General features: G+C 48.8%; 1 protein-coding gene across 1 annotated transcript; it reads right to left on the bottom strand.

Moving 5' to 3' along the window:
* Window positions 1-103: 103 nt before the first annotated feature.
* Window positions 104-9,017, bottom strand: MORN3 (MORN repeat containing 3). The gene is made up of 5 exons (XM_005237623.3): window positions 8,873-9,017; window positions 8,010-8,167; window positions 5,740-5,899; window positions 2,980-3,164; window positions 104-542 (listed from the first exon to the last, which is right to left on the bottom strand). The coding sequence occupies exons 1-5, from the start codon at window positions 9,015-9,017 to the stop codon at window positions 474-476; spliced, it is 717 nt and encodes a 238-aa protein (XP_005237680.2). The 3' UTR covers window positions 104-473.
* Window positions 9,018-12,809: the final 3,792 nt, after the last annotated feature.

Genomic DNA, 12,809 nt, shown 5'->3' with positions numbered 1-12,809 from the left:
TCTGATGTACCTTCAAAAGCCATCTTGGGTCACAGGTATGTATCAGGCTGTGTTGGGGGGGGGGATGGGACAATTATTAATTATCTGACTACTTTTCTTATAACACGGAAACACTGCTGCTTCTCTAGGGCAGCGTGAAAGGCCTGGAAACCTGCAACAGGAGTGCAATTTCTTTAGAGGAGGAATAAGTCAGAAGAGCTGGGCAAAGAGTCAGTGTCCCCCAGAGTTTTTCTGCTTGTGGTGGTGTCGTGTGTGTGTCCCAGCTTTTTTCCCTTTCTTTTCCAAAATGTTGGGAAGAGGCTTCTGAGCAAAGCCACCTGCAGAGTGAAGCATACGTGAGCAGCCTTGAGGGAAGAGTGAGGCAGATGACACGATGCACCACAGTGTGGATTTGAGACTCAAATGAATAAGTAAGCCAGGATAGTGTTCTTATCTTACATCTTTTTTTCTTTTTTCTCTTCAGCATCCAGTTATTAATTCTGCCTGTCCTCAAACATCGCCTGGGCCTCTGCTAGAACACCATCTGGATCAGCTAGTTCAATCTAAATAAAAAGAATACAAATCAGTTATGCAGTGTAATTGAAGAAGCTTAAGGTTTTATAGATCTTGATTACTTGAGCATTAACAGAGACTCTCCCATGTATCAGTACTTCAGTTTATATTGCAGCCTTTCAATTACTGTTAGAAAAATTGCTACGGTTCCCTAATTTTATTAGCATGTAGAACATCACTTCATCTCCTTGAAATAGTTCTGTGTGGAGTGGAATCATTCTCCTTTACCGAAACACATTCTTAAGACAAAACTGGATTTGATTTGTAGCTTGGTGCATCTCGCCTCTGGTTTTAAAAGGTAATTGCAGTCACCTGAGTAGAGCATCAAAGGTCACATGAAAGCAAGACTCTGGAGTCATAACCTGCTTCCAGCTCAATGCACGTTCTTGAGAGAGAAGTGCTAAAGGTCTGCCAGGAACTTGCAGTCTCTGACCTGCTTTGTGTTCTGCTGCTTTCAGGGGGTGGGTGTGTGCATGTGGTGCTCCTCCAGGCAGAAGATGTCCGGTCTTTTTCTCATTTATTTTGTTACGATTTCTGAAGTCTTGGCTTCAATAATTGTAACAGCAGATGTCCCAAGTTCTCTGTGTTGTGCAGTTATGTTCAAAGTCTGCCTTGGTGCAACCCCATCATCTACAATACTGGCTTCCTTCAAAGCTTGTGGCAATCACGCTTTCTGTCCTGTGCATGCCCACCCTTTGTTCCTTCTACCTGCTAATGAGGACACACGGTGATGCTTCCATGCAGAAGCTCAGATCCTCACCATTAACCTCTTGCAGGTGAAAGCTGACTATTTAGTCTTATCTTTGGTTTTGGCAGTTCCTAACATTCGCCCTACATGTACTTTTCTCTAGCAACTGCTTCCAACAGTAATTTGACAAAAGGTTTATGAAAGATCCAGAGTCAATTTTTTCTCCTTTTAACTGTTACTTCCTTCATATTCTGAGATCAATAAATCTCTTCCAACAGAAAGCACAATAACAGCAGTGAAAGTTGATGCTTTCTTTTGCTCATAGCACAGAAGAAAATTGGGTCGTAACTGGGTCTTCAGGGAGCTAAATAAACTAAGGCTTGAACATTCTGCCTTAGTGAAAAATGACAATTCATCCCAAGCTGTTGGGCTGGGTGGTTGAGGAGGCTGTTCTTGGGTAACCTTTGAATATTTTTAGCTACCGAAGTGCTGCTCCTTTCACTTTTTTTGTGAAAAAAGAGATTGTTTTTCCCTGGTGAGTATTTGGTGTTTATTATTCTGCACTGCCACGGGTGTGCCTAATACTTGCAGGATTAGCTGCCTTGTCAAAAATGTCTGTGCTGAGGGCCCTTGCTATAGAAACCAGATCTGAAGAAATAAGGGAAGTGAAGATACAACAGCTGTGAGCTTCGGTAGGCTGCATGTGCCCAGTATCATTTACAACAGCCTTGTCCCTGGAGCAGCGGAGGAAGGCAGGCAGCCTTACCTGCCACGTGCTGTTCCCTGTGTTCCTGGAGCAGAGCTGTGTGCTGTGGTTCTGCAGCGTCTCCAGTGTGGTTCTGCTTGGCTCTAAGCAAAGAGCAGCTTCCCCACCCATATCCTGCAGAAACCGTCCCTTGGAAGTGTGATGCCTTTGTGTTGCATGCGTGTGGCATGCGGACTGAGGTGACTCCAGCTGAGACCAAGCTTTTGACCAGTTGTGTCACTGGGAGCTGTGGCTGTTCCCTGTTGACCCCTATTCCCCTCCAAGGGCACAGAGCAAGGGACAGGCTCTCCTATCCTCCGGGTCCCACACCGAAGTGATGTGCAAGGAGCTGGCAGCTGCCAGGCCAATGGCCCAGCATGTCTGTGTGCCACCGAGTCTGGGAGGGGGGCAAGGACTGACTTTTCCTCTGCAGCCTGTGTCATTCTGAAGGGAAAAGCAGAGCAGAGGATGTTGGCTCTCGTAGCCACCTGTTTGTCCACCTTGGGGCGAGGTGGGAAGCTACACGTACCACTCCACCCACAGGGCTGCTGGACACGGCTGAGCCCCTGACTGGGGGTGTCCGGGTGAAGGAAATGGCTGTTAGCCCTCTGCTGCTCAGGCTCCAGTAAGGTCTGGTCAGCTTCAGCAGTTTGGCTTGGTGAAATCATTTGGTTTTGACGCAAATCCCACTATTGTCTTTACCTCTATTGTCCCCATTTCCTTTGTGCTGCTTCAGGTCTCTAAGCAGCTCTGGTGCATGAGAATTGCGTTTTTTCAGATGTAGCCATTAGGAGGTTCCAGCAGTGGCTGGACGGGCCATTTGTCCCTATGGGGCTGTTTAGGACACTGCTGGCCAAAAGACTGAGCACACACCCTGTAAGCCAGGAACCCCATGGGGCTAATCACTTGAAGAGTGAAATGCTGCTTGGAGAGCTGACCTGAGCACAGATTAATGCAAACATCACTAGCAAAACCAAAATTTCCAAACAATTACCTTTGGGATTGGATACTGAGTAGGGGCAGGAGCTTCGTCTCTGCCAAAGTCAATCAGAATTCCACATTTAGGTATATCTGCTGCCCAGACACCTTCAAACAACTGTCCCTTATCCAGGTAGAAGAATTTCCCTGGGCCGTGCTTCTTTCCATCTTTCCAACCTCCTTCATACCGATTTTCATTTGCTGCAATTAAATACATGAACAGACCGTGAAATTTGCACCATTTCATTAAAAGACTACAAACAAAACCAATCAACACAGTAAACTGACAGAAGAGGAAATCACCTGTTTGGCTCCTCTTGGTAATTTCAAGGGGGCTGTGGCACAGTGTGTTGTTTTACTTTTGTGGTGCTTCGTTTGCTGTTCTGCAGAGGGAGAAAAGGCTGTGGAAGGAGCCCCTGCTTGCCCACTTGCAACAAAAACTGCATTCACCTGCTTTGTTCTCACAGCAATACTCATTTTTTGCTGATCTGCAGAGTGATTGAGCTCAGGGTAAGGAGCTAGTCACTGAGTCTCTTTACAATATGAAAAATTACAGGACACAAGTTTCAGATTTATCACTGCAACAAATCACACAAATCTTTGGCTTGAAGAGGTTTGCTTGTCTGGGCAAGGAACAGCAGCACTGACTGTTGTCCAGTCAAAATAGTCTTTATTTTAGATAATACTCAGGGTTATGTTTTTCCTCAATGAATTACAGGGCAAGAATTGCTGTGAGTGTCTGAACAGTTCAGGCAATCAGTTACAGACTGTTTTTCCAGCTGTACTGCGTCTGTCAAGTTGAGAGAGATTTTTGGGGGATTTGCTGCTCTCCCGGAATCCATCCATCCCCAAAAGGGAAAGCAGAGCTGCAAGGGGAAGAGAGCAGCCTCATCCAGGGATGCTAGCTGAGAAGTGGAGTCATACCCACAGTGATGATGGGGCTGGCATACATCCAGGCCACCCTGCTGTCACCAGGACAGTTCTCTGCTGTCCTCTTTTCCTACATAGAGTGTTTCTAAGCCAAAAGCTATGGGGATTTCTGACCAAGTTAGGTAGTGGAAATACTTCTGTGTCTCAGCCAAACTCTGCCATTCTTCGTGGCAAGAGGTGGCCAAAATACCAGATCACCCTGCATGGTGCCACAGAGGTGGCCGGGGGCTGCCAGAACACCATAAGGGAAGAGGAAAAAAACAAAAATGCTTCTAGAGAGTGTGGCTGTCAGACTTTTCAGGCAGGGTCTGGTTTACAGGTTGGAGCTGTGGTGGTGGTGATCAGCTTGCATCTGGCAGCGTGCTTATCTGTGACACCAACCTGCCCTACCCACTGCTGGGACCGGTTGGGCTTCTGCTCTCCAGCCATCAACAACTCAGAAACCACCAAAATCATAGACCCTGCACTGTGGAGCCCAGCTGCTCCCATCCCCTCTCCTCCCAGAGCATCTGAGAGGCTGCATTGGTCGCCGCTGACATCTCTGCAGACATGTAATGCTCTGGTTTAAAACCATTTTGGCAATGGGCTGTAGCAGAGGTGGCAAATCGGTGTGGTGCTCCCGGCCAAGCTCGCCCTTGCCGGGCACACTGCCACTACAAGCAATTTAATCTTGAGCTGCAGCTCATCGTGACCTCCACCGAAGAACTCCTTTTCTTTCACCATTGCAAAGCTGCCGGCACGTGGGCACACTTCCAGCGGCTGAGCTGAGTACATTAAGCTTGTGGGTATAAAATAATTGCTCTGGCTAATTTTAACCAAAAGGAATCCAGCTCATAGTCGGATGCAAACTATGCTGGAGGCAACTGGGCTCTGAAATGGTGCATCAGCCACAGCTCAGCCCACAAGGGCTCTTAGTTTATAACTAACGGTGACTTTGACAGGAGCAAAGCAGGTCAGTGGAAGGAGTTACCCCTGGAAGTGGGTGCTGATTTTATCTGGATGAGCCATCAGTTGAAAGTGACTTTGGTCAGAGTGAGTGCAGTTGTGCATATGATGTGCAGTGAAGGTCGTGCTCATTCCTCCCAGCTGCTTTGCTTAGCTAATTACTAGCCTTGAGATCACTTTCAAGCAAAAAAATAGAATAGATTAATAATAATATGGAGATAGTATTTCTTCAAATGTTCCTGGAATGCAGTGCCTTGTGTTGCAAAGGACTGGGATTCTTGGCTTCAGAGAAAAATGTGTTAAATTCCAAGCAAAATAAGGAGAAAAAAATTTCCAAATTTCTATTTTTATGCTGAGATTGCCCCCAACATTCCCAATCCATGATGTATTTGGTGTTATTTCTGGGAAGGGACCGTGTACTAATGAAACCCCTGTGTTCACTCAACTTGAGCCAGTGTCGGAAGTAAGGGAGAGGATAGAGTGAACTTTGAAAGAAAACTTTTTTTCCTGTGCTGGAATTGGTATGCAGCAGTTAGAAAGTATGTCTGGCAAAGTGCCTGGCTTGAAAAGAGAGATCTGCTCTTCTCTGACCCAACAGTATATTATCTCTAACCCTAACCATCCCAGTCATTTAAATGTAAATCACAGCAAAAATAAGCTTTCATGCGTGTGGGCTTGAGCAGCGTGGCGCTGGCCTTTGCAACAGCCTGTGCTGCCTCCAGCTCCAAACAAGGAGGGGAGGGACAACACGAAGCAGCTGCAACCCTGGTGGCAAGGCTTCAGCAGAAGACGCAATGCAGCATCCAGAAGTTTGGATGGCAGAGACATCAGAGAGCAGGACAACACCTAGTATGTTGAAGGGGGCGGGCAGACACCTGGAGTGAGGGCGATCGGTACTTACGCAGCCGCAGCATCCCCTGCCCACCAGGCTGGTCCGCCAGCCACTGTCCCTCGTAGATGGACCCGTCCCAGTAATACATCCGTCCCCAGCCGCTCCGCAGCCCGCCACTCCACTCGCCTTCGTAGTGCTCGCCAATGCGGTAAAAAGTCACCCCATAGCCCTGAATGGCAGCACAGAGATGCCCGGTTAGGAGCCTTTGTATTGAAAGGGGTTGGTCTTCAATTTTGGGACATTACGTTCTTGACACCTACTCCTTTGTTTATTACTTTCAAGCATGGCTGCTGGCAGCCCAGCTCAGTGGCTGTTCGTGTGTTGAAGGAAACAAGAAGTAGTGGTATGGGATTTTTTTTTTTTTTTGGCAAATTGTTTTATTCCCACGATAAAACCCTGGTTTTATATCTCCGTGTGTTATTATTGGCATGATTGCTGCTAATATTTAGCCAAAAGCAAGTTTTACTAGTATATAAACCTGCCTGGGGATAGGCAGCTTTAAAAAGACAAGTGTCTCAACATGGGGATTTCATGCCTTCTAACCCTGATGATGCTTCCTACAGCACAGTGTGTCCCAGGCCAGATAACTCCATCCCTTGTCCCTGGACAGAACAAAAGTCTGTAAGTGATGCTAACCATGGAAACGGCTTTGCCTTCTCCTCCATCCATACCCCCAAAGAGGTAAGGTCCTGAGCAGCCCCTTGCCTTGCTTCCTTCCTCCTTCACAAGAAAATAAAGCCAGCCCTGAAGGCCACCTGTGGTGAGACCGGCAGGCACAGGCAAGGATGCCACACATGTCCCTCCGCAGCTGGGCACCAGGCCAGGCTCCTGAGACAGCAGGCATCACCCCGGCGGGGCAGGTGAGCTCTGATGTTGAACTCTCTCCACTCTTTGTTTTCCCTCCTCAGGCTGCCACTGGCAGGTTTGGTTGGTGAACTTCTGAATTAAGACTGCTGGGTGTGTGCAAGCCAGGGACCCCAGGAGGTATTTGTCTTATGTGTATGTTTGCCATTAAGAGAAGTCCAGAGGTATCCCCTATACTGGGGAGCGATACCAGTAAGAAATATTTACATATTACTAATGAGTTTTCCCATAGGAATAAAGTATTTATTTATCTCTGAACTAAAAATAAAATCAGTTCTGGAAAGAACTGATTTTTCTGAGATTAGTTTTATTAAACTGCATGGATGTAAAGGGGAGGCTTTTGTAGAATTAAAAAAAAATTATATTTGGGTGTCATTATAAATCTTTCACCAAAGCTCAGTCACTCAAAGTATATCCTCAAAGAACAGGAGGGGAAGCTGCCTCCAAGAGACTGGAGCCACAGAGCTGCACACCAGTTAGAAGCGTAAGAGGCTATTAATTTAATTTAAGAGCATAACAAAGGCAAACACAAGGTTTCCATTGGCAGATCAGAAAATGTTCCTACAAGGATTTTGCACATACGATTGCAGTCATTTTTACCAGATGACTTCCTCATTATGTTCCCTTTAGAAAAACCAGTGATTTATGTGACAGGCTTAATTTCCAAAAGAACTCAAGTTATTTGTCTAATATGCTGTAAAACTCCCAGAAGGTACACTTTACTGCAGTGCTTGTAGTACAGGTTCCTCCAACTGCTTCAAGGATAAAGAGGAATGAAAGAGATGGGTGGGAAGGATTAAGACATAGGATACGAAACCTCTCACCCTGCTTGGCTGAGCTGCAGGTGAGTCTGAGCAGTGACCACTGCTCTGCAGCAGCTGGTAGGAGATTGAGGCTGTAGCCTGGTCACCAGCGGATAGATGGAATGAGTCCCTCTCTGGTGGGGAGACAGCAGGTGACGGCATGTTCTCGGCCACATTTGTCTTTTTATCAATAACAGATTTTTACTCTTGAAGTTTCCTGGGCTTTCTGCAGGTTCAGACTAAGATTTAAAGAGAACCCAAGGCTGGAGGGAAGTCTGCTCCTTTAGCTACTGCCTGGAGTCACACTGCTGCTTCCCTATTGCTGACTGTGGGACACAGTGCAACTCCTGCAGCACCTGATGTGGCAAAGTGCGTAATGCCAGGAGCAGCAAGGTTGGAGAGGGCAAAGGGAGAGGGCTTAAATACCAGAGCTTTTGCTCTTACTTTCATTTTCTTGTTCCACCTATTCATTTCCCAAAAACCCTTCAATTCAGCCCCAGTAGTGAAAAAAACAGTATTTTAAGTGATCTTTTTGTACATGTGCACCCAACTCTTTCCCACATTTTGGGGCACACTGCCTCACCACTAGCACACGTAGGAAATCTCACTTACACATTTTTGGTTGTTTTTCCACCAGCCTGTGTAAACCTTCTTGTATTCCTTGGTTACAGGGTCAGGAATGCTGTATGAGCCATAACCATCCCGCTTCCCAAACTTCCAGTCACCACTATAAATGGCTCCAGTGTGTTTCCATACCTGGGTGCCTTTACCTGTTCAACAAACAAGAGGAACAATGGGGAGACCATCGTGGTAATTAGAAGGGTTTACGCAGCTGCCTTCCTGCAGCTCCATCCCTGGCAAGGTGATGCTCTCTGCACCAAGGTAGGTTTATGTCTTGGATTCAGTTTAGTTTCCTAACTCGGAACTATCATTAATCTTGATCAGGGGCTTTCTGTGTGGCCTTTGCTGAATGCACTGAAATCTTTCCAAACCTCAGTTTGCTGCTTGTAAACAAGCCTGTCCTGCTCTGGCTGCTCAGGGCTCCATCAGGGTCTCCTTCCCCTGCTCTGTTTCCTGCAGCACCCACCACAGCCTGAGGATAAATTAATATTCCTGAAGCCGAGTCAGGAGCCAAGAGAGCTCCAGGGACTGTGCAGCCAGAGCACATGCCGGTGCATGGAGCTGACTGCAGCTGGCTGTGTTTGCAGAGGATTTTTAAACATCTATAATCTAGGTATTTTGGGTAATTGTCCCTGAGTGTGTGCAGCAGCTCTTCCAGTTACCTACTAGAAATATTTCTGAGTACATTTTTGCATGACATTTCAAAGACAGATACACACACACACACATATATATAGTCATACATGAATAAATAGTCTTCCAGGAGCATATACAACCACTGACCACTCCCCACCCCTAGGAACTTTTGTAAAGGCATCTAAATGGGTACATTTTCTCAAAATGATCTCTCTTACCATGTTTCAAGTTGTTCAGCCATTCTCCGGTATACTGATCCCCATTTACGGCATAGACTGTGTGTCTTAATCCACATTTCTGTGCTTTCCTGTCCCATTCATGCCAGAGAGGCTCTGTAGCCCTTGGGTATTTCACAATGGGCATATTGTTTGTGGCTGGAGGTGAAAACAAATGATTGTCAGCAATAAATCAGAGAGAAATTACTAAGGCAGGTGTGGGCAGAGCAGTCTATTCGTGAGCTATGTTTTAATATGTACCCGAGTCAGTAATTGATCTGGCTTGGCAGGGGTAAAATAGAGATATAACTAACAGAAGACAGCTAAAAATACTGAAGTACAAACCAGCACTACCTGAAATCAGGCTCACAGCACAACCTGGCCTTTTAGGAAATGTTTAAGTCTCAGCAGGTCAGGTCTGTGGCGGGCATCAGTCTCTGTGCCTGCCAGAGGTCTTGGGGAGCCCCGGGAAAGGCAGCCCCTTAGCCACACAGCCAAAACCCCTGCTGGGCTCCTTCCCATGGCCACTCCTCTGCCAGCTCTGCGCGAGGTGGGACCAGTCGTTTAAGCAAATTAGAAAATTATTTGTTTGCTAGGAAATATCTCAGGAGCTTGGAAAGCATTCACAAGACAGAACAGGTCAGAGAGTTGGCCGGTGTCCCTGGGGCCCACCAGGAACTGAGACGCTTCATACACCCAGCAGTAACATAGCTCAGGCTCATCTACTGCTAAAAATAAAAGTCCTGCAGGTGTTTTGTTAAAAGGGGTCAAACCCACAACGTTTCTATCTACCAGGAGTCTGCAGAATTGCCCAGGGCAGGACAAGTGCCCATCTGTCAAGCAAGCTGCCAAGGAGGTGACTTCTGAAGTGATGTGGGTTTTAAAGCATGAACAGCAGGCAGGGGGTGACAGGCACAGCAGGGGCATGAATCGGGTGTCAAAGGTCTGGAGGGAAAGGATCAGCATCAGACAAAAGGAGGGAGAAGATATTTTGGCCCATCAATACAAAGAGGACAACGGCGGAATGTGACACGTTGAATTTCTGAGCACTGCTGGTGGATTGGCTTGCCATTCAGTGGAGTGGGAATGCTGGCACGGACTTGGGGGTGAGAGCGGTCCCCTATAAACCATAAACACCAAAGGTGGCTGTAGAACCACAAAGCAAGTTTTGATGACCACCACCAAAACCCAGCGCTTGGCTGGAGCCCAGCGGCAGGGGGGAGTGGGATGCTCTCCAGTTTTGTCTCCTGGGCTCCCCCTTCTGTCCTGATCTGCTGGACCGAGCCACACCGAGTGATTTTGCTGCATCTCTCCTTGCTCAGCAGAGCAGAGCTCCCGTTGCTGCTGGGCTGCAGATGCCAGGGAATCCGGCGTGGGGGAAAGCATGGAGCTTGGGAGCACAGGTACTTTGGGTCCTTGCTAAGGACCATGAGCTAGAAATTGTAAATAAGAAAATGTAGTTATCGTTCATCCTCAGTTCTCCCTGTAGCTGTGGGGAATAGTAATTCAACAGCTATTTGGGGGCATATTATTGCTAAAGAAAGTATTTCTGTGTCCATGATGAGCCTTCCTCCCCACAATGCAGCCGTGCTGTGTAGCGCTACTTACCGTAGGGCTGTAGGGAGTGTGGGCAGGCTGAGGGAGTGCAGGCAGGGCCAGGGGAGTGCAGGCAAGGCTGGGAGACCTTCCCCGGGCACTGCATTGTGAGCTCAAACCCAGGCAGCGGTAAGGGTTTCTGCCAGGCTGTGGTGGGAGGAGAGGGGCTGGAGAGTGGGTTGCCAACTGGTCGCTCCCCCTTCAGCTGTTGAACACAGGTATCTGCTCCACCAACCTCAAGATGAGGGGGGAAGGCAAAGACCACCACACTGCCAACCCTTGAAGCAGATATTTTGGGGACAGGGTTGCCTGTGAGGGCAGGGGAGGATTTGGCAGCTGAAGTTCCCTGGCCATGCCACCTCCTGGGGACCATTTTGGTTTGAGGACACCAAGGGCAGGATCTGTCCCTTGGTATGATGGAGTCACAGCCCACTGCAGAGGATGTTTTTTCTGCAATGCAGGATGCACCACAGCTGCTAAGTTCCTCCCTCACTTTTGGGTGCCACAGCCCCAGGAGAGGGGGGCTCTTGCCAATATTTGCCAAGGGCTGGGAGTTTGCAGGACACAGAGCCATACATTGCCAGCTCACTGCTGTCCTCCCCTTGCTGGGGAAGCAAAAGAGCTGAGCTACAGCTATGTGCATCCACCCACCCTGACACCAGCCATAACCTCCAAGCAGCTCACAGCTGTGAAGTCTCCTCACTACCCCTGCCAGATGGGAGCATCACCATCCCACCACCACATCTGACCATTTCTTCAACTCAAAGCTTAGGATTTAAAAATCTCAGGAGGGATTCCCCGCCGCAGGAGCAGCCCCAGCCCCCCACCATCTGCTCGCCATGCCCTCCGAGGCACAGCCCACGTGGAGCACCCAGTGCAATGCAGGCTGGTATTTTTTATTTGCCAAATCCTCTTCCAAATTTACAACAGCAGTGCCACGTTTGTGAAAGCGATAAGGTAGTTGGTATCTTTTACCAGCTGGTATCCCCCTGGATGCTTTTAGCCACCTGCTAGAAGGGTGTGGGAGGCTGGCAGCAGGCAGCAGGGGTGCAGAGCCACTGGGGCTGCAGCTCTCGGTGCTGACGGCTAGAGGCTGCTGCTCCCATGCGGCTCTGCAGCCGCTGCTGCGCTTGGGGATGAGGATCTCATCCCCCAGGCACTGCTCTGTGCTCTCACCTCAGTTTTGTCAGGTCTCTGGTAAACCGCAGCTTTAGTTTGCGTGGCTCTGCTGAAGAGCGTTTTTTCCCCTGGCTCTTCGCAAAACTTCAGAGCAACGTAATTTAGCTATGACTACACTTTTTATCCATCTTACATCTTAACATCATGAAGAGCAAGGTGGAAAATACACCTGGCTGCATAGAAGGGGCTGCTGACTGTCCCTGGCAGTGCCCTGCCTGCCACCGCACCGCATCCCGCTGTGCAGCCTGCCCAGCAGCACCCTGCCTGACCGTCACCCAGCCCCAAGGACACCCCGGAGTGAGACCACCCCTTGCACTGACTCCTGCCCCACGACACTGGCACCAGGGTCCCTCTGCCGGCACCCTCCGGCGCAGCTGAGCCGTTCCCAGCCGCTCCGAGCAGAACGCTCAGGGTGCCCTTTGCTGCTCCTCCCCAGTGAGAGCAGGGTGCCAGGGCAGGGACGGGAGCCAGCGATGGGGAAAGGCCACGCACTCGGTTTGCAAAGCACCCTCAAGTTTGGCCCGTGTCCTCCTGCTGCTCCGCACCCCGAGAGCCACCCGGCAGACACCAACCTGCGCTGGGTGCCGGTGCTGCATCGGCAGGGTCGTCATAGCAACTCTGCCAAACTCCTGCGCGAAGGGTGACGGGAGTATGGCCGGGAGAGCTGGAGGACCGAGCGGCTGCGGGCGCAGAGGGATGCTGCTGGAACACGGGCTCATCCTGCAGGCCCCATGGGGAGTACGAGGGATGAACAGAGCCGGGCTCCTCCGCGGAGCCGCCAAGTGCACACCGCTCTGAGGAGCTACGTGTCTTTAAGGATTATCCAGCAGAACATAAAATGCTGGATTTTAAGCAACAAGTGTTTAATCTCTGGTTGTTTTTTGTAGAGGCACAGCAGCTGAACCTGGAAATGAAAGTGCTGATTACAGTACAGATGGGTAACAAATCAGCCTTGCAAATGTCAGAAGAAAAAGGAGAAACCCCCTGAAAATGCACATCAAAGGTCTTAGAAGAGAAATCTGAATAAACCTGACACTAATTCCCTCATCTATTACACTTCTTCCACAGCGTCTGTGAGCAGGGATTGCCATTATGGCCTTGTGGGTGTCTGCAATAATCTTCCCTAATGGGTACTTAACTGCACATTTCAAGTATGAAACCAGAG

The sequence above is a fragment of the Falco peregrinus genome, chromosome 2 (genome assembly GCF_023634155.1).
Source record: "Falco peregrinus isolate bFalPer1 chromosome 2, bFalPer1.pri, whole genome shotgun sequence".
NCBI lineage: Eukaryota > Metazoa > Chordata > Aves > Falconiformes > Falconidae > Falco > Falco peregrinus.
The sequence above is the reverse complement of the archived record's forward strand: the minus strand, read 5'-3'. Positions and strand labels throughout refer to the sequence as shown.